A 22,908-nucleotide genomic window follows, 5' to 3' on the forward strand; every position below is an offset into this window, starting at 1 on the left:
TCTGCCATCAAGTAGGACTGGCTCAAGGTGACAGAAGAGGTCACCAGCAGCAGCAACATATCCCGCACCTGGGTCCAGTGTATGAAACATTTCATTGACCTAACTAGGTCAGCAAAAGTGAGTACACTTACTGATTCTCCTGCATTCCTTGTTGCACGTCACCCCCCCCCCCCTCCCCCAACTCATTCTGCACTGCCAAGCCAACTCCATCACATCACTCCTCACACCCACTTAAGGCTCATCCTCAACTTACCTTCACTTCCTGAGCTCTTCCTCACCTCCCCATTAGTCACCCCACCACTACCACTCACCCCAATCCTCATCCAATGTGATGCCTCTGTCTCATACTCACCCTCTGATGCATCTCTTTCATGGTCAGCCTTACCCAAAGCAATGCATTCATCGGTTGGCCACTTCACCATCACACTCACATGGCTGTACTTTCTCCCCTTCCAGGAGAAGAGAGCGCAAACTGCACGCGAGAGGGCGAGGACTGGAGGGGGCCACAACAAATAGTGGTCCTCGCAGACATGGAGGAGGAGGCCCTGGAGACCAGCCACACCCTCGAGTGCCTGTCCGTCGGTGATGCCAAGACTGACACCCCACAAACGACTGGTGACACAACTTTAACGTTCATCACACACAACATGAATTGATGTTAGCAATGATTGGCATGTTGAACACCTCAGTGTGCTCATCGCAACATGACACATCTGTGATGATGCTTAATATTGCCTTCTGTTCTCTTACAGGCCCTTCAACAACCGCAGTGACGGCAGAGGGCGAATCCTCAGAGGACCTCCTGGCATCTGAGGGCGCACTGTCACATCATAGTGAGCCATCCACCAGCGCAGATACTCACACCTCGGTGGGTTCTAGTAGTCAGTTAGTTGGGTTGGCACCTGGTGAATCACAACACACAAGTGAGCACGAACAGACACTGGTGGCAGGGGCAGCTGTGGTAGGTGCACTCTTCTTCAGGCTCTGCTTAGCTAGACACAGATGCTGAACCCCAGGGGCCATCCTTTAAAAGGAGAATGATCAAGGGACAGCAGCACATTTGTGAGCAGATTTGGAACAGATGCCATGCACACTCTCCACAATATCCCAGAGAATGGAGGAGTCCAACTCCTGCATTAGTGGAGTGGTGGCACAGGTACGGGAGGGAATCTCTGAGGTAGTGTGCCAGGGACATGAGCAACTGACTGAGATAGTGTCGCACGTAACTGCTGAAATGTCTGAGATAGTGTCACAGGTAAGTGCGAAAATGTCTGCGATGGAGAGAAGACTAGCCTCTATTGTGCCTCTAGCACGGCTCATAGATGAGTCCATTCAGGCCCCGACAACGGCCATGTGGACTCAGGGTGAACAACATTCTGCTGCCTTGAACAGGCAGACAGATACACTAGCACTGGCCTTACAAGGCATCACACATGTCCTCCAAACTGTTGTCCAGCAGGGTGGTAGGAGTGGTGTGGGCCTGGTCCAGGCGAGGGATGATGGCGAAAGGAGACATGGAAGTGGGGACGCCACTCAAAGCGCTCCCACGTCTCACCCGTTGCCCCCCTCTCAACCAGTACCCGCAATGCTGCCTCATCTCCAGGTGGCCGAGTCTGCCCCTGCAAAGGTACAGGTGGAGCAGTCTTTGGAGGGGCCCTCATGGGCTCCAAAATGCAGTGCATGTAGGCCGAAAGCATCTAAGCAGTCTGGGCATGAACATAAGCAACCTGCCACTACCTCCGCTGCAGCCACAGGGGATGAACTACGTAGAAGTGGTAGGAAGAGAAAGGCTAAGGATTTGTGAGCACGAAGGGGATGTAAAAGGGTATCGGACAGACTGTCATTTACATTTGGTTTATGTTAAGGTCACGTTAAATGTTATCATTCTCACCACTGCTGCCATGTCTTGCCCATTCTTGACTGGCCTTTGTGATGGGGCCCTTTCATGTGTCGCCATTCATGGTGAAGCACTTGATGCCACCCAGTGGGTCACTTTACAGTCAGTGTATGTGTAGTTGCAGGACTGTTTTGTGCAGCGGGGAGGGGGCTGATGTTGGTACTGGTCTTTCCTGGTGGTGTGAGGACTGGACTCTTCTCACTTTCTGATCTTATGAGAACCGTTCACAAATGAGTGACTCCCTGGCCTCACGAGCAGCCAGATGAGCCGCTGCTCTGCCCATGGGTTTGTCCTCCTCCTCCTCCTGCTCCTCCTCAATGTGGATGAGGGGATGGGGCCTCCTGAACCGGTACCCATCTCTCTTACGCCATGTTGTGCAGGACACAACGCACTACTATAATGCGTCCCACTCTCACTGGTGCATATTGAAGCACTCCCCCAGAACAATCGAGGCACCAAAATTACATCTTCAGCAACCCTATCGCATGTTCAATTATAGACCTGGTGGCGATGTGGCTGTCGTTGTATCGACGCAGTTGCTCGCTGATGGGGTTCCTCAGAGGTGTCATGAGCCACGTGTGCAGGTGGTATCCCTCGTCCCCAAGGAGCCAGCTCTTAAGGGTGTTCAGTGTGTGGAAGAGGCCCGGGATCTTGGATTCCCTCAGAATGAACGAATCGTGGCAGCTGCCAGGGAATCTGGCACACGTGAAGGAATCTTTTACGGTGGTCACAAACGAGCTGAGTGTTGATGGAGTGATACCCCTTTCTGTTCATGAACAGTCCTGGCTTGTGTGGAAGTGCTCTGATTACTATATGCGTGCAATCGATTGTACCCTTTACACGTAGGAAAGCAGCCACAGAGTGGAATCCCACTGCCCTCTCCGTCTGGCAGAGGTCGTCCCTGGGGAAGTTGACTTATTGCGAGGCTCTGCGAAACAAGCCGTTGGTGACCTGCCTTATGCACTTGTGGGCAGACGACAGAGAGAACCCGGCGATATCACCGGTGGCACCCTGGAATGATCCGGAGGCAAAAAAGTTGAGGGCGATGGTGACTTTAACTGTGACGGATAATGAGATGCCGCCAAGCTCAGCCAGGAGCAGCTCGGCATCAAGGAGGCTGCAGATGTCTGCGATGACCTGGCGACTCACTCTCAGCCTCCATAGGCACCACTCCTCAGAGAGGTCCAGGAAGCTGAGCCTCGGTCTATAAACTCTCTAATGAGGGTAGTGCCTCCTGCTTCATCACTCTCTCTGTTGTTGCCCTCTGTGCTGTTGTATAGGACCCTGTGGTGCAGCACTGTGTTTGTGGAGCTCCAAGTGGCAGAAGTGCCTGCCGTGCCTGGCGAGGCTGGTGATGTTCCTCGTCCTCGGATGTACTGGTGAATGCAGCCATCGCACCCCCATCCTGATGATGTCAGTTTGAGGGGGTCCAAAAAGTTGGTAAATATGTGTAAACAGAACAATTCTGAGTGGAAACTAAGAATTTTCAGTCTAAACACAAAGATCGCCCAGCCAAAAGTTTGTCTGAGAGAACTGAGTGCCCTGCTGCAACAACTCACCTTTTATCCCCATCTGTCAAACAGGGATTTAAATGTCCAAATGGCTGGTGGCTGAAACACGACTCCTTCATCGTGGCGTGTTTCATACAGTACACAAAACATGCTGAGGTAGTGTTGAAATTGCTTGCCAGCATAATTAACTACATTCATGCACATTTCAAAACATAAAAACATAGAAACATAGAAAATAAGAGAAGCAGTGGGCCATTCGGCCCTTCGAGCCTGCCCCGCCATTCAATATGATCATGGCTGATCCTCTATCTCAATTTCATATTCCCGTTCTCTCCCCATACCCCTTGATGCTTTTGTGTCTACTTTAAGTACTTGAATTGTTGGTTTAAATATCGTCCCGCCGACATTAATTGCTGGCGGGACTTCCGGATTCGGGAATGGTGCGTGCACCCAGATGACTCTGGGTCGTGCATGTTCTTCAGCATGTTGGAGCCAGGATTTCTGCCCGCTCCAAAAAAACATGATTTTTTTTGCACCCCCCACCCCCAATGCACCCGGACTTTCATTTTAAAATTGAGCCCAATGTATCACATTCAAATGCTAAAGAGAAGAATTTTTCCCCTATCTTTACTATTTCTAACAAAATTGTGAAAATATTCTAGAAGTTTATGATTTCATTAGAAGTGATGACTTTTCTTCCAAATTATGTACTGGTTTTGGCAAGATAGGAATATTGTGTCTGTGTCGCAAAATTTTGACGGTCAGATTTTTGGGCAGGCATCATTTTCACCACTATTATGCTCATTTTGTTATTCCTCATAATTACCATCCGGGTGGCATTCTTCCACCACCCTTTCATTGGTGGGTGCATGCAAATGAGAACAGATGGTGTAAGGCGTCTGAATTCCCAACGTTTCTGCCCCATTACACAGAATTGATGTCAAAGCAACTTACATGCAAATAAATTAAGTGTAATGAGCAGACCCGCTCAGTGGAAGTGAACGATGCAAAGGTACTTACTGCCTGGAAATCTTTCGCCACTTCTTCAAAATCATGAAGGGTCTAGACAGAGTAGATAGAGAGAGATTGTTCCCATTGGTATAAGGGTCAAGAACCAGAGGGCATAGATTTAAGGTGATTGGCAAAGGAACCAAAGGTGACATGAGGAAAAACTTTTTTACACAGCGAATGGTTAGGATCTGGAATGCACTGCCCGAGGAAGTGGTGGAGGCAGATTCAATCATGGCCATCAAAAGGGAACTGGATAAGTATTTGAAACGAAAAAATGTGCAGGGCTACGGTGATAGGGCGGGGGAGTGGGACTATTTGGATTGCTTGTGCATTGAGCTGGCATGGACTTGATGGGCCGAATGGCCTCCTTTCTATGATTCTATAAGTACACCTGTGTATTTTGAGATTTCTTTATTTGCTTTGGGTAGTTACTGAGCTGTGCTTCAAACCACCAGTGAGGGATTGGCTGGCCATCTATTGAACAGTATTGGTTTCCCACTGTTGATTCCCCTTTTTTGCTATCATAATGGTGGAGGAGGAGAACAGTAGCGAGCAAAGGAAAGTGAGACAGCATCAAAGAAGGAGAAGGCCAATTTGCTATTACACACTCCCCCCACCCCCACAATGAGCATCTTGGTGCTGCAGATCTTGTGAAGGACTGAGTGAGAAGCTCTGCTTTCAATGGCCTTGCTTCACTAAGGAAGCCGTGAACACATTTTTTAAAGAGCTAATGCACAATGGTTTGCAGCCCCGCTGAAATAACAGAACAATTCTGTCTGTAACAGTTAAAGTCAACATAACCGTCAACTAATAGTCCATAATCACCTTCCAAGCCGCAACTGCAAACTTGTGCAACATCAGCAAGGGAACCATCTGAATATATGCCAGGGCACCAGTACCATCTTTAGAAGAGCTGAGGAATTCATCCATTTTAGGGTGGTTCTGCAGCAGTAACATGAAAGGGCTGACATACTACTGGATTCCATAGTTCAGGTTCTGCTTGAACCATTCAGTTTCAAACCTCATTACAGCATTGCAAAAGATATGGATGCAAGAGCTGAATGGCAGCAACGAGGTGAGAGTAGCTGCCCTCATCATCAAGGCAACATTTAACCAAGTACAGCACCAAAGAGCCCGAGAAATACTGAGGTCGTTGGAGGTTAACCCTTCAGTGGCTGTAGTCATACCTAACACAAAGCAAGATGGTTGTGGTTGTTGGAGGCCAGTCATTATAGCTTCAGGACATCCCTGTAGAAGTTCCTCAGGAAAGCATCCGTGGCCCAACCATGTTCAGCTGCTTTATCAATGCCTGTCCCTCCATTATAAGGTTAGGAATTGAGCTGTCCACTAACAATTCCACAGTGTTCAGCTTCATTCGCAACTCCTCTGATAATGAAACAGCCCGTGCTAGCCTATAGCAGGACCTGGATAACATGTAGGCTAATAACCATTTCAATTAAGAGAAAGCCCAGACAATCAAATACTGCGGATGCTGGAAATCTGAAATAAAAACAGAAACTGCTAGAAATACTCAGCAAGTCAGGCAGCATCTGTGGAGAAAGAAACAGAGTTAACGTTTCAGATCGATGACCCTTCGTCAGAACTGTAAGAAGTTGAAGATTAAACAGTTTTTAAGCAAGTACAGACCCAGGGAAAAGTGGGGAGGGGAGGAGAGGAAAGAACAAAAGGGAAGGTATCTGATAGGGAGGAGGACAGGAAAGATTAAATGACAAAAGGGATGATGGTGTAAGGCAAGGAAGGTGGTAATGGGACAAGTAAAGAATCAAAAGCTGTAAATGGCAACATCAGAACCATTAGCAGCACCTGCTGTCCGAAAAAATGGGAGCAGCGTTTATGATGTGAAATTATTGAAATCAATGTTGAGTCCGAAAGGTTGTAAAGTGCCTAATCAAAAGATGAGGTGCTGTTCCTCGAGCTTCTGTTGAGCTTCATTAGAACAGTGTAAGAGGCCGAGGACAGAGAGGTCAGAGTGGGAAAGGGACCGGCAGGTCAGGGTCACGCTTGCGGACTGAGCGGAGGTATTCAGCAAAGTGGTCACCCAATCTGCGTTTGGTCTCCCCGGTGTCGAGCAGGTCACATTGTGAGCAGCGAATACAGTATACTAAATTGAAAGAAGTACAAGTAAATTACTGTTTCACCTGGAAGGAGTGAGTGTTTGGGGCCCTGGACGGTAGGAAGGGAGGAGGTGCAAGTGCAGGTGTTACATCTCCTGCCCTTGCATGGGAAGGTGCCGTGGGGAGGAGATGTTGGGGGTGATGGAAGAGTGGACCAGGGTGTCACGGAGGGAGTGGTCCCTTCTGAATGATGAAAGGGGAGGGGAGGGGAAGATGCGTTTGGTGGTGGGATCGCGCTGGAAGGCCAGAAATGGCGGAGGATTATACATCAAATATGAAGGCTGGTGAGGTGGAAGGTGAGGACATGGGGGACCCTATCATGGTTCTGGAGGGAGGAGAAGGGATGAGAGCAGAAGTACGGGAAATAGGACAGACATGGTCGAGGGCGCTGCCAACTACAATGGTTGAGGAAAAAGGAAGACATCTTGGAAGCACTGGTGTGGAAGGTGGCATCATCAGAACAGATGCGACAGAGACGGAGAAACTGAGAGAAGGGAATAGTGTCTTTACAGGAAGCGAGGTGGGAGGAAGTGTAATCGAGGTAGCTGTGGGAGTCAGTGGGCTTATAACAGATATTGGTTGACAGCCTATCCTCAGAAATGGAGATAGAGAAGTTGAGGAAGGGAAGGGAAGAGTCAGAGATGGACCATGTGAAGGCGAGGGAAGGGTGGAAATTGGAAGCAAAGTTGATGAAATTTTGTAGTTAAGGTGGCGGAGGGCGTTGGAAGAGTCGCGGATATAGGTTGGAAGACAAGGGGAGAAAAAATAGAGTAGAGATAGGAAGAAATAAGTTCTAAGAACAGGCTGAAACGATGGGTCTCCCGGGGCAGTCCTGTTTGTGGATCTTGTGCGGGTTGAGGGACGATGAGGTCGGAGACCGTGGGGGGAAGATCACCAGAGGAGATGAGGCCAGTGACGGTCTGGATGTTCGGCGGTGGGGTCGAAGAGTTGGCGTTCAGCCTCCGCAAGGTACAGGTCTGTTCGCCGCACAACAGCGCCATCCTTGCCAGCAGGTTTAATGAAAATGTTAGTGTTGCATCTGAGAGAACGGAGTGTTGCAGTTCAGAGGGAGGTAGGTTAGAGTGAGTGAGGGGAGTAGAGAAATTCAGACTGCCGATGTCACGCCAGCAGTTCGCAATGAAAAAATCAAGAGAGGTTAAGAGGCCAGATGAGGGGTCCAGGTGGAACAAGAATTCTGAAGGGGGGAGAAAGAGTCTGCTGTGCGGGGGGAGATTCCTGGCCAATGAGGAGTGTTTGCTAGTGCTGTTGGGGAGGGTTTAAACTAAAGTGGCAGGGGGTTGGGAACCTGAGCAGGGAGAGAGAGGAAAGCGTAACAGGAAGGGACAGAAGGTATGGAGTAATAGGTAAAGTGTTAAAAAAGGAAAAAGCAGGAACTAAGCGTCACAAAACAGATTTGAAAGTTCTTTATCTGAATGCACGTAGCATTCGTAATAAAATGGACGAGTTAACGGCACAAATAACTACGTATGGGTATGATCTTGTGGCCATTACAGAAACATGGCTGCAGGGTGACAACGACTTGGGAATTAAATATGCCAGGGTATTTAACAATCAGGAAGGACAGGCAGGAAGGAAGGGGAGGTGGGGTGGCTATGTTAATAAAGGAAGGAATCACTGTAACACAGAGAAATGATATTGGGACAAAGCATCAAGATAATGAAACAGTTTGGGTGGAGATAAGGAATAATAAGGGAAAAAAAACATTAGTGGGCGTAGTATATAGGCCTCCTAATAGTTGCAACTCTGCTGGAAGAAGTATTAATCAGGAGATAGTCGGGGCATGTAATAAGGGAACAGCCATAATTATGGGGGATTTTAATTATCATATTAACTGGACAAATCAAATTGGGCAGAGCAGCCTTGAGGACGAGTTCATTGAATGCATCAGGGATGGATTTCTTGAGCAGTATGTAACTGATCCTACAAGGGGGCAGGCAACCTTGGACCTGGTCCTGTGTAATGAGTCAGGATTAATTAATAATGTCCTAGTTAAGGATCCCCTTGGAACGAGCGACCACAACATGGTTGAATTCCATATCCAATTAGAGGGTGAGAAGGTTGATTCTCAAACAAGCGTACTGAGCTTGAATAAAGGAGACTATGATGGTATGAGAGCGGAATTGATTAAAGTGGACTGGGAAAATAGATTAAAGGGTAAGACGTTACATGAGCAGTGGTGTTCATTTAGGGAGTTATTTTACAACTTTCAAAATAAATATATTCCACTGAGGAAAAAAGGGTGTAAAAGAAATGACAGCCATCCGTGGCTAAGTAAAGAAATCAAGGATAGTATCCGACTAAAAACAAGGACATATAAGGTAGCCAAACTTAGTGGGAGGATAGAAGATTGGGAATTCTTCAAAAGACAGCAAAAAGTAACTAAAGGATTGATTAAGAAAGGGAAGTTAGATTATGAAAAGAAATTAGCAAAAAATATAAAAACAGATAGCAAGAGTTTCTATAGTTATATAAAAAGAAAAAGGGTGGCTAAGGCAAACATAGGTCCCTTAGAGGATGAGACCGGGAAATTAATGGTGGGAAACATGGAGAGGGCAAAAATGCTGAACAAATATTTTGTTTCAGTCTTTACAGTAGAGGACACTAAGAATATCCCAACACTGGACAAACAGGGGACTCTCGGGGGGCAGGAGCTAAATACGATTAAAATCACTCAGGAGATGGTACTCAGTAAAATAATGGGACTCAAGGCGGATAAATCCCCTGGACCTGATGGCTTCCATCCTAGGGTCTTGAGGGAAGTGGCAGTAGGGATTGTGGATGCTTTGGTGATAGTTTTCCAAAATTCCCTGGACTCAGGAGAGGTCCCGGCAGATTGGAAAACTGCTAATGTAACACCGTTATTTAAAAAGGGTAGTAGGCAGAAGGCTGGAAATTATAGGCCAGTTAGCTTAACATCTGTGGTGGGTAAAATTTTGGAGTCTATTATTAAGGAGACAGTAACGGAACATTTAGATAAGCATAATTTAATAGGACAAAGTCAGCATGGCTTTATGAAGGGGAAGTCATGTCTGACAAATTTGCTTGAGTTCTTCGAGGATATAACGTATAGGGTGGATAAAGGGGAACCAGTGGACATAATGTATTTAGACTTCCAGAAGGCATTCGACAAGGTGCCACATAAAAGATTATTACTTAAGATAAAAAATCACGGGATTGGGGGTAATATTCTGGCATGGGTGGAGGATTGGTTATCGAACAGGAAGCAGAGAGTTGGGATAAATGGTTCATTTTCGGACTGGCAACCAGTAACCAGTGGTGTTCCACAGGGGTCGGTGCTGGGTCCCCAACTCTTTACAATCTATATTAACGATTTGGAGGAGGGGACCGAGTGCAACATATCAAAATTTGCAGATGATACAAAGATGGGAGGGAAAGTAGAGAGTGAGGAGGACATAAAAAACCTGCAAGGGGATATAGACAGGCTGGGTGAGTGGGCGGAGATTTGGCAGATGCAATATAATATTGGAAAATGTGAGGTTATGCACTTTGGCAGGAAAAATCAGAGAGCAAGTTATTTTCTTAATGGCGAGAGACTGGAAAGTACTGCAGTACAAAGGGATCTGGGGGTCCTAGTGCAAGAAAATCAAAAAGTTGGTATGCAGGTGCAGCAGGTGATCAAGAAAGCCAACGGAATGTTGGCTTTTATTGCTAGGGGGATAGAATATAAAAACAAGGAGGTATTGCTGCAGTTATATAAGGTATTGGTGAGACCGCACCTGGAATACTGCATACAGTTTTGGTCTCCATACTTAAGAAAAGACATACTTGCTCTCGAGGCAGTACAAAGAAGGTTCACTCGGTTAATCCCGGGGATGAGGGGGTGGACATATGAGGAGAGGTTGAGTAGATTGGGACTCTACTCATTGGAGTTCAAAAGAATGAGAGGCGATCTTATTGAAACATATAAGATTGTGAAGGGTCTTGATCGGGTGGATGCAATAAGGATGTTCCCAAAGATGGGTGAAACTAGAACTAGGGGGCATAATCTTAGAATAAGGGGCTGCTCTTTCAAAACTGAGATGAGGAGAAACTTCTTCACTCAGAGGGTGGTGGGTCTGTGGAATTTGCTGCCCCAGGAAGCTGTGGAAGCTACATCATTAGATAAATTTAAAACAGAAATAGACAGTTTCCTAGAAGTAAAGGGAATTAGGCGTTATGGGGAGCGGGCAGGAAATTGGACATGAAGCTGAGTTCGGATCGGTCAATGCCCTGTGGGTGGCGGAGAGGGCCCAGGGGCTATGTGGCCGGGTCCTGCTCCGACTTCTTGTGTTCTTTAGATTTGTGGTTGGGATCAGATCAGCCATGATCTTATTGAATGGCGGAGCAGGCTCGAGGGGCCGATTGGCCTACTCCTGCTCCAATTTCTTATGTTCTTATGTTCTTATGAAGTGGGGAGGAGGCAAAGGCAAAGAAAGAAGAGCTTAGCATCGTGTTGAGCTTAAAATTCATTGAGGTGGGGGCGTAAGGGGATGAAGCTAAGGCCTTTGCTGAGGATGATTGTTCGGGGTCAGAGGAAAGAAGGATCAGGAAGGGCATTGGTATCTAAGTTGTTGAAGCTTGCGGTCCTTGACACCTGAAAGGAAGAAAAAAGTTTTTTGTTAAAGCATCGGATGAGGTGAAGGATGATATGGAACTGCGGAGCAGGACAACTCTGAAATAGAGTGAGTTGGTGTTGCTGGAGAGAGAGGTCGAGAGTGTGCATGTGGCGGCACGTGGTGTTGAACGCTGAATATCATGGAGATATCTGTAATCACAGGTGGATCAGAAACATGAAGGGTGGAATTTAAGTTGGAATCCACTTGGAATAAGTCAGAGCCGGAGACAGTTGCTGAGGAAAGAGATGTGGCTGTGAAAGCAAGTTTTAGAAGAAATCTGATCAAACACGAGAAAGGAAACACAAAGCAATGAAGGTGAACAAGGTAAAAGAGACAAACGGAAATCCTGTCGGAGAGAAGAGCAGAACTTCTTCAAGGTGGGCATTCCTGGAAGAGAAGTGGCCGTGAATTAAACACTAAATCAAAAGCAAAATACTGCGGATGCTGGAAATCTGAAATAAAAACAAAAAATGCTGGAAATACTCAACAAGTCAGGCAGCATCTGTGATGCCCAGAAATCTCCCCTTGTTCTTCAATGGCAACACCAGTGTCGAGCCCCCACAATCAACATCTTGGGGATCACCATTGACCAGAAAATTAACTGCACTAGGCATACCAATACTATAGCTACAAGAGCAGGGCAGGGGCTAGGTATTCTGCAATGAATGGATCACTTACTGACCCTCAAAGGGACTCTCCACCATCTATAAGGCTCCAGTCAGAAGTGTGATGGAATACGCACCACTTGTCTGGATGGGTGCAGAACACTGAAAAGGCTTGACACTATCGAGACAGAGCAGTTTGTTGGATCGGTGTACCTTCCACTGGACTCAATATCCACCCCCTCCACCACCGGCGCACTGTGGCTGCAGTGTGTATGATCCACAGGAAGCACTGTAACAACTCACCAAGGTTACTTGAATAGTATCTCCCTTCTCTGCAACCTCTACCACTGAGAGGAACAAAAGAAGTAATGTCATGGGAATATCATCACCTCCAAGTTCCCCTCCAAGTCACCCACCATCCTAACTTGGACTTATAATCACCATTCCTTTATTGTCGCAAAGTCAATATCCTGGAATTCCACCTTGGGAGCACCACCTGACTGCAGTGGTTCAAGAAGATGGCTTACCACCACCTTCTCAGTGCAACTAGAGGTGGGCAATAAATGCAGCCTTGCCAGCATCACCCATATCCCGAGAACAAATAATTTTAAAAATTCAAATCTATCAACTCCCTTATATCCAGGATCCTTTCCAACAGTAGTCTGACTTGCCTGGTCATTGTGTGCCAGTTTCTCCTGGAGCGATATTATCATCAGTAGGTAAAGGGAGACACCTGAAGAGATTCTCTCAGGCAGCAGCACTTTGAAATTATGCCCTTCATACCCACGTCCAGGGCATTAATATATATCAAAAAAGCAATGGTCCTAATATCGATCTTAACACTAAAATCTATTAATCAAAATTAACAATCCACATTTGTGGATGGTTCAACAGAATTAAATAAATATTGACTGCATTTTTCAACAGAAAACAGTTTTTGGTGCAATCTAAATAAAATATCTTTTATTTCACTCCTAGGGAAAACTTTGTTTACATTGATATAGCTTACAAGGATCTCAACTATGAAATGACTCAGCAGCAGAAGGCATTGCCAGTTACTGAGCTTATTGGTGAGTTGGACTACTCTACTGCTCTGTACACATTTCCTTTTTTAGCTCACAATGGGGAAACAAAATATTTATAGCAATGATTTTTAAAAATGTCAAATGCTGTCCTGTATATATCTATGCAGCTATTTCGTAGCCCTGAATTTAATAGGAGTAATGGGTTCAAATCTGTGTTGTATGTAAGTAATCAGGTGGCTATGTAGCATTCTAAATGAATTGTTCAGAGGAACATTGGAACAGAAGTATGCCATTCAGCCCCTCAAGCTTGTTCCGCCATTCAAGTAAATCATGGCTGATCTGTATCTTATCTCCATCTACCCGCCTTGGTTCCGTAATCCTTAATACCCTTGCCTAACAAAAATCTATCAATCTCATTTTTGAAATTTTCAGTTGACCTAGGCTCAACAGGGGGAGATAGTTTTAGTTTTCCACTACCCTTTGTGTGAAAAAGTGCTTCCTGACATCACCCCTGAAATGCCTTGCTCTAATTTTAAAGTTATGCCCACTTGTTGTGGACTTCCCCACCGAAGGAAATAGTTCCTCTCTATCTACCCTATTAAATCCTTTAATTATCATAAACACCTCAATTATATCACCCTTTAATCTTCTATACTCGAGGGAATACAAACCTAGTCTATGCAGCCTGTCCTCATAATTTAACTCTATTAGCCCCAGTATCATTCTAGTGAATCTGCGCTGCAGCCCCTCCAAGGTCAATACATCCTTCCTGAGGTGCAGTGCCCAGAACTTAACGTAATACTCCAGATGCGGTCTAACCAGAGCTTTGTACAACTGTAGCATAACTTCCACCCCTTTGCATTCCAGCTTGTGATGAAGGCTAACATTTTATTGACTTTTTCAATTATTTTTTGTACCTGTCGGCTAGTTTTTAATGATTTCTATACTTGGACCCCTAAATCTCTCTGCTCCTCCACAGTTCCTAACTTCTCACCATTTAGAAAATACTCTAATCTATCTTACTTATGTCCAAAATGGATGGCCTCTCATTTCCCCATGTTGAGCTCCATCTGCCAAAGCTTTGCCCACTCATTTAATTTCTCAATGTTTTTTTTTATTCGTTCATGGGATGTGGGCGTCACTGGCAAGGCCAGCATTTATTGCCCATCCCTAATTGCAAATGTACGTTAGCAACTTTCTGCTCCCATCTACACAACTTACTGTGCCACCTAACTTAGTGTCGTCAGCAAACTTGGATATATGGCTCCCTAGTTCTTCTTAGTCATTTATAAATATAGTAAAAAGCTGAGGCCCCAGTACAGATTCCTTGGAGAAACCACTAGTCACATCCTGCCAATTGGAGTATATACCCATTAGCCCTACTCTCTGTCTCCTACCTTTGCAGGTAAATTTATGGAAAGTTAGCATCCCACTGCTTTTGAAACAAATAAGTCTTACATTTCTATACCCTTGTCTTGGAGGAGTCAAAGGCAATTTCACTGTCATGCATTGTAGGGTGATCAGGCTTTAAGGTTTAATGAACCACCACAAATTTGCCTGACCTGTTCCAGTGTCTGACAATCTGTGTGTTGGTATGAATAACTTGTAGATGCCTTCTGATATTCCATAGATGTTCTGCTTTTCAATTTGAAAGCTTGATCATCCTAATATAGTTCAGAGAGAAGTAGTGCCTGTTACACGCTTGGGTTTAAATAAAATATTGAAGATTTTTTTTTAATTCGTTCACGGGATGTGGGCGTCGCTGGTGAGGCCAGCATTTATTGCCCATCCCTAATTGCCCTCGAGAAGGATGATCTTATTTCAGATATTTTGAGCTGACTAGCATCCTTCAGGTTTGTATGTGTTTTTTTTCTCCTTTCCTGTCCTGTCCTGATTCCTTGTTGTTTCCACCTGCACTGTTTGGTCTCTGGTATCTTGTGTAAGAGGCCTGCGAGGGGGATATCATGAACATCCACAGGCACATACTTTCAACAGGGCTCACTTGGGACTGTGAGCTCTAGCCATTTTTGTTTCTTTCTCCCCACTCCCTAACCTAGGGGTTCTGAGGCCAGTTGTAGCATCTCTCCCATTGCCCCTGCTAAGATCAACTAACTCAGTACAGACCAGGAATCAAACTTAAAAAAGAAAAACTTAAAAGATTTGCATTTATATGGCATCTTTCATGACCTCAGGGCATCTAAAAGCATTTTACAACCAATGAAGTACTATTCAAGTGTAGTCACTGTTGTAATGTGGCAACTTAGGACCTTCCTGGTCTCTATGACTTGGCTGCTCAATGCATAAATTCCCTAACCATCGTGGAAACTTACAGCTTGAAGTGTGTTATCTGGGGGTAGAATTTCCACAGGGTTCTCCAATCACCCGTCGTAACTTCAGCAGACGATCGGCAGAAACTCCAAAGAAACTGCTTAATAGGGTATTTCCTCCAAAGTTACAGCCGGAAATTGGGAAACCCCCACAGAAATTACTGGCCTTGTGTTCTTCACCTTTAAATTTATTATTCACATATTTATTGCCGCAACAGATGCATGTAATACTGTCTCATGCTTAAATATTTATGAAGTAAGTGCAACAGCCATTGTTTGTACAGAGCTCAGCCTTCTCATTGTATATGATGTTAATGGAATATAAGCAACATCTCTTTGTTTTATCACATACCTTAATGAAAATGTCAATAAACAATTGCAACACACCACAAAAAAACACTTGCAGCTGGACTTCGAGCCAGGAGCTAAGAGAATTATTGAAAATACTTTACTGAAGATTTTGAGGCGGTAAACACAGCTAAGTTGTATCATGGAAAGAAATAAGAAACAATACAAAAATATCAGTGGAATAAGGAATATCAATGGACAAAAGGAAATTATATCTATATAATTTTGTTCCTTTACATTTTGCAGATAAAATTAACAAATTGTGGTCTTTCCTCACCATCTTTATACACGCCAGCACTGGCAGAATATGTTCATACTGATTAAGGTATCTCTCCCCTAAGCCACAATATAAGATTCTTGTGAAAAACTGTTTATTTCTTTTTACTACAGTTGGATCAAATGCTGACTTGAAACAACAGGAATAGAATTAGTAATGAAGTGCTGAGGGAAGATTTGGATTCTCTTGATATACCAATAAACACTATTAAGCTCCAGAACTAGCTGCGCCTCTAGCCAAGCTGTTCTAGTACAGCTACAACACTGGCATCCACCCGACAATGTGGAAAATTGCCCAGGTATGTCCTGTCCACAAAAAGCAGGACGAATCCAATCCGACCAATTACCGCCCCATCAGTCTACTCTCAATCATCAGCAAAGTGATGGAAGGTGTCATCGACAGTGCTATCAAGCGGCACTTACTCACCAATGACCTGCTCACCGATGCTCAGTTTGGGTTCCACCAGGACCACTTGGCTCCAGACCTCATTACAACCTTGGTCCAAACATGGACAAAAGAGCTGAATTCCAGAGGTGAGGTGAGAGTGATTGCCCTTGATATCAAGGCAGCATTTGACCGAGTGTGGCACCAAGGAGCCCTAGTAAAATTGAAGTCAATGGGAATCAGGAGGAAAAACTCTTCAGTGGCTGGATTCATACCTAGCACAAAGGAAGATGGTAGTGGTTGTTGAAGGCTAAACATCTCAGCCCCAGGACATTGCTGCAGGAGTTCCTCAGGGCAGTGTCCTGGGCCCAACCATCTTCAGCTGCTTCATCAATGACCTTCCCTCCATCATAAGGTCAGAAGTGGGGATGTTCGCTGATGATTGCACAGTGTTCAGTTTCATTCACAACCCCTCACATAATGAAGCAGTCTGAGCCCGCATGCAGCAAGACCTGGACAACATCCAGGCTTGGGCTCATAAGTGGCAAGTAACATTCGTGCCAGATAAGTGCCAGGCAATGACCATCTCCAACAACAAAGAGTCTAACCACCTCCCCTTGACATTCAATGACATTACCATCGCTGAATCCCCCACCATCAACATCCTGGGGGTCACCATTGACCAGAAACTCAACTGGACCAGCCATATAAATACTGTGGCTACAAGAGCAGGTCAGAGGCTGGGTATTCTGCGGCGAGTGACTCACCTCCTGACTCCCCAAAGCCTTTCCACATCTACTAGGCACAAGTCAGGAGTGTGGTAGAATACTCTCCACTTGCTTGGATGAGTGCAGCTCCAACAACACTCAAGAAGCTCGACACCATCCAGGACAAAGCAGCACGCTTGATTGGCACCCCATCCACCACCCTAAACATTCACTCCCTTCACCACCAGCGCACAGTGGCTGCAGTGTGTACCATCCACAGGATGCACTGCAGCAACTCGCCAAGGCTTCTTCGACAGCACCTCCCAAACCAATGACCTCTACCACTTAGAAGGACAAGAGCAGCAGGTACATGGGAACAACACCACCTGCACGTTCCCCTCCAAGTCACACACCATCCCGACTTGGAAATATATTGCCGTTCCTTCATCGTCGCTGGGTCAAAATCCTGGAACTCCCTTCCTAACAGCACTGTGGGAGAACCTTCACCACAGCAGTTCAAGAAGGCGGCTCACCACCACCTTCTCAAGGGCAATTAGGGATGGGCAATAAATGCCAGCCTCGCCAGCGCCGCCCACATCCCATGAACGAATTGAAAAAAAACAAAGTAGTATCTCTTTTCAATAACCCTCACTGTCACATGCAAAGCAATCTTGCAACATTTATTTAAACATGTTGTTGCATCTTCGCACTCTTCCCTTTGGAGAATAGTGTGAAGTAGCGGAAGGATTCGCAGGCTGATTAACAGACTGGCAAGCCACAACATGAATGCTCCTTTCATGGCCCTAACCATCTTTTTACCAGCCAATAGGTAGTTAGTCCTATTGGGCGGGAGGATTTTATGGGCTCCCACAACTCATACGATGAAGGGGGCCACCTACATCCACTGGATGTGAGTATCCCGTTGGACATCAACCCAGAATTCAGAGACAATGGGAGAGGAGGTGTACCTGTGACGGGGTACTGGAAGTCTGTTATGCTAACTGAGTTTCCCATTAATTTCTTCTACACTCGTTGGATATTGTGAAGGTGAGTTATGCTTCTAGCCGTATCTCAGCATCTGGAGGGGCACTTGTACCTTCACTTACCTTGTCCAGCCTGGTGAGGCCAATAAAACATTTACGGCACTGAACAGCTGTTTGTGGGGTATTAGAGTATCTGCACATCCTTTTTCTGGGGCATAGCCTGGGTGCCAAAGAGCCTTTGTCTTCTAACAAGGCTGAGATAGATAGATTTTTGGACTCTGGGGGAATCAAGGGATATGGGGATTGGAAAGGAAAATGGAGTTGAGGTTGAAGATCAGCCATGATTTGATTGAATGGTGGAGCAGGCTCGAGGGGCCGTATGGCTACAACAACTTAAGTTCTGATAATAAATGTCGGGATCATCATTCAGTAGAGAACCAAGCTCAATACAAAAGGTAGAGGGGAGAACTGAAAATGGAAATAAGAGGAGCAAAGAGAGAGTATGAGAATAAATTAGCAGGTAACATAAAAGAAAACCCAAAGGTCTTTTATAAACATATAAATATTAAAAGGGTAGTCAAAGGAATGGTGGGACTGATTAGGGACAAGAAAGGAGATCTTCTTGTGGAGACAGAGGGCATGGCTGAGGTATTATATGAGTACTTTGCATCTGTCTTCCTGTCTTCACTAAAGAAAGCTACCAATGTCACAGAAAAGGAAGAGGCAGTAGACAAATTGGATAGAATAAAAATAGATAAAGAGGAGGTACTTAAAAGGTTGGCAGCGCTTGAAGTAGAAAAGTCATCCAGTCCGAATGGGATGCATCCTAGGTTGCTGAGCGAAGTATGGGTGGAAATTGTAGAGGGTCTGGCCACAATCTTCCAATTCTCCTTAGATATGGGAGTGGTGCCAGAGGGCTGGAGGACTGCAAATGTTACACCCCTGTTCAAAAAAGGGGAGAGGGATAAACCCGACAATTACTGGCCAGTCAGCCTAATGTCGGTGGTGGGGAAACTTTTAGAGACATTATGGGAAATTTTAACCCCGAAGAACGGGTGGGTTGGGGGCAGATGGGCATTGAACATTCTCCGATTTCAGAGCGGGACTGCATCCCAGATCCAGCGTGCTGACTTCCGGGTTGGACCCAGACACATCTGGGTGTACGCGCACTTCTGATACCCAGATGTCACGCCGGCACTTTAAGCCGGCGGGACGAGAATTAAAGTCCAATTGAGGTACTTAAAGTACTTAAAGATGTTAAATTTTTGTAGTTTGACCTACACAAGCCACTTTAACTGGTTTTGAACGTGTCTCCTGTGGCCTCTGAAAGACACCATGGAAACGGAGGCGAGTTGCAGCTGGCCCTCATTTGGACTTTTAAACCAGTGATTGATACATGTAAAGAAAAGGTGAGTTTTTGCAGCAGGACAATCAGTTCTCTCAGACAAACCTTTGGCTGTGAGTTCTTTGTGCTTAGATTGAGATTTCTTTGTTCACACTCAGAATTCTTGTGTTCAGACATATTTACCTACATTTTGGACCCCCACAAACTGACAATATCAGGATGGGGGCGCAAAGAATTTATTCTACAATACATCTGATGAGGAGGCACTTCACCATCCGTGGCAGGCACAGCGTGCAGTTCAGGGAGTTGCAAGTGCACAAGACAGAGTGCACCACAAGAACCTGCAGAAGAGCAGAGAGGGGCATAACAGAAGGGTCGAGGTCGCAGGAGGCACTACCCACGTGAGAAATGCTAAGCTTCCTGGATCTCTCTGAGGAGCAGTGCATATGCAGGCTCAGATTGAGTCGGCAGGTGGTCGTAGGCATTTGCATGCTCCTTGAGGCAGAGCTGCTCCCGGCTGGGCCTGGTGGGCACACATTGCCGGTCGCAGTTAATGGCACCACTGCCCTCAATTTCTTTGGTTCCAGATCCTTCCAGGGCACCACCGGTGATATCACCAAGATCTCTTAGTCATCTGCACATAAGTGTATATGACAGGTCACGGATGGCTTGTTTGCCAGGACATCCGACTACATCAACTTCCCCTGTGACGACATCAGCCAGACTGAGAGGGCAGTGGGTTTCTATTCACTGGCTGGCTTTCCACGGTTGCAGAGCGCAATTGATTGCACACATTTAGCAATCCGAGGATCTGCATATGAGCCAGGACTGTTCAAAGGATATCACTCCATCAATGTGCAGCTGGTTCGCGACCACTGGAAGAGATTTCTGCAGGTGTGAGACAAATTCCCTGACAGCTTTCATGATTCCTTCATTTTGTGCGAGTTCAGCATCCTGGCCCTCTTCCACGCACAAGACAGACTTAAGGGCTGGCTCCTTGGAGACAAGGGATGCCCCCTGCTGAAGTGGCTCATGTCACCTCTGAGAAACCCCACCAGCGAGGCACAGCAGCGGTACAACGACAGTCACATCACCACCAGGTCTGACATTGAACAAGGCCATTGGAATGCCAAAGATGTGTTTCAGGTGCCTGGATTGATCTGGGGGATCCTTTCAGTGCTCACTGGCGAGGGTGTGTAGAATAATAGTTGTGTGTTGCGTCCTGCACAACATCGCTCAACAGAGAGGATTACAAGTCGATGACCTCCCATGTGCTCATGAAGCATCTGCATCTGCCAGAAACATGGAAGAAGACGAAGAGGTGGAACAGCAGGAAGAGGATGAGGATGACAACGACGACGATGATGATCAACCCACGGGCAGAGCAGTGGCGCACCTGGCTGCTCATGATGCCATGGAGTCATTTATATCTAATAGGTTCTCATAAGGAGATCTGCAAACTGAAGATAATGAAGTACTCAGACCTCCTGGAATGACCAGCACCACCAACACAAGCCCGCCTCAGGTTGCACAAAACAATCCTACAACCGTAAATACACCAATTGTAAATGCGCCTAATGGATGGCATCAAGTCTTGTCGTTCATGATGAGGCATATGCAAGGGCGCTTTCATGAAAGGGACTCAAGAATGGGCAAGGTGTGGCAGTAGTGGTGAGAATTATAACATTTAATGTGCATTTAAGAAAAAACAAATATAAATAAAAAACTTGACATTACATCTTGTGCCTCAATTATTCACAATATTTATTAACGACTTAGATGAAGGTATAGAAAGTCTCATATCTAAGTTTGCCGATGACACAAAGATTGGTGGCCTTGTAAGCAGTGGAGATGAAAACGTAAAATTACAAAGCGATATTGATAGATTAGGTGAATGGGCAAAACTGTGGCAAATGGAATTCAATGTAGACAAATGTGAGGTCATCCACTTTGGATCAAAAAAGGATAGAACAAGGTACTTTCTAAATGGTAAAAAGTTAAAACCAGTGGATGTCCAAAGGGACTTAGGGGTTCAGGTACATAGATCATTGAAGTGTCATGAGCAGGTGCAGAAAATAATCAAGAAGGCTAATGGAATGCTGGCCTTTATATCTAGAGGACTAGACTACAAGGGGGCAGAAGTTATGCTGCAGGTATACAAAACCCTGGTTAGACCGCACCTGGAGTACTCTGAGCAGTTCTGGGCACCGCACCTTCGGAAGGACATATTGGCTTTGGAGGGAGTGCAGCGTAGGTTTACTAGAATGATACTCGGACTTCAAGGATTAAGTTACGAGGAGAGATTACACAAATTGCGGTTGTATTTTCTAGAGTTTAGAAGGTTAAGGGGTGATCTGATCAAAGTTTATAAGATATTAAGGGGAATGGATAGGGTGGATAGAGAGAAACTATTTTCACTGGTTGGGAATTCTAGGAGTAGGGGGCACAGTCTAAAAATTAGAGCCAGACCTTTCAGGAGTGAGAATAGAAAACATTTCTGCACACAAACGGTGGTAGAAGTTTGGAACTCTCTTCCGAAAAACGGCAATTGATGCTAGCTCAATTGCTAAATTTAAATGTGAGATAGATAGCTTTTTGGCAACCAAAGGTATTAAGGGATATGGGCCAAAGGCAGGTATATGGAGTTAGATCACAGATCAGCCATGATCTTATCAAATGGCGAAGCAGGCACGAGGGGCTGAATGGCCTACTCCTGTTCCTATGTTCGTATGTTCCTATACCCTTGGTGTTTACAAAACTTTAGCCTTCCTCTTCCTACAGCTTCTACATGCTGCATCCCCTATGGCTTCAGCAGAGGTAGTGGCAGGTTGCTCCAGTCCCTGCCCTGAATGCTGAGATGCTTTCGGCCTACGACCTCTGGATTTTGGAGTCTGTGACGTGGAGTACTTTGACAGTACAAAGTGACGTACTTTGAGTGGAGTTCCCACTTCCATGTCCCCTTTCGCCATCATCCCTTTCCAGGGCCACGGCCACATCACTCCTACCATTCTGCTGGACAACAGCTTGGAGGACATTTGTGATACCTTGTAAGGCCACTGCTAAAGTATCTGTCTGCCTGTTTAAGGCAGCAGAATATTGAGCACCCTGAGTCCGCACGGCCATTGTAGGGGCCTGAATGGGCTCATTTGTGAGCCGTGCTTGAAGCTCAATGGAGGCTGTCATTCTCTCCATCACAGACATTCCCGCACTTACCTGTGCCACCATTCCACTAATGCTGGAGGTGGACTCCTCCATCCTCTCCACCATTGTGGAGAGTGTACGTGGCACGTCTTCCAGTATGTCGCATAGGTGCATCTCTATCTTGATCATTCTCCTTCTCAAGGATGGCCCCCGGAGTTCAGCATCTGTGTCCAGCTGAGCAGAGCTTGGAGAGGAGTGCGCCCACTGACATGGACTCTCCACAGCTGTCCCTGCCACCAGTGTCTGCTCGTGCTCACCTGTGAGTGGGGAATCACCACTTGACAACCCAAATAACTGTGTAATAGGACCCACTGAGATGTGAGTATCTGCGCTGGTGCATGGCTTGCTATAATGTGACGATGTGCCCTCAGAGGCATGGAGCTCCTCTGAGGAATTGCCCTCATCCAGGTCGTGTGGTCCTTCAGCAATTCTTGAAGGCCTTGGAAGAGAACATACAGCAATATCGCAGAAATAATGTTGCGATGAACATACTGAGGTATGCAACAGGTCAATCA

The 22,908-nt window shown here is 45.9% G+C and overlaps 1 protein-coding gene across 1 annotated transcript in view; it reads left to right on the top strand.

Annotated features, from left to right (window-relative positions):
• Positions 1-22,908, top strand: part of LOC137321132 (acid-sensing ion channel 5-like) — a 118,411-nt gene that overhangs the window by 93,358 nt on the left and 2,145 nt on the right. Inside the window, exon 8 of the mRNA XM_067983399.1 lies at positions 12,775-12,866. Coding sequence (XP_067839500.1) covers positions 12,775-12,866 — 92 coding nt within the window. The remainder of the gene's footprint in view (positions 1-12,774; positions 12,867-22,908) is intronic.

This window comes from Heptranchias perlo, chromosome 1, assembly GCF_035084215.1.
Source record: "Heptranchias perlo isolate sHepPer1 chromosome 1, sHepPer1.hap1, whole genome shotgun sequence".
Taxonomy (NCBI): Eukaryota; Metazoa; Chordata; class Chondrichthyes; order Hexanchiformes; family Hexanchidae; genus Heptranchias; species Heptranchias perlo.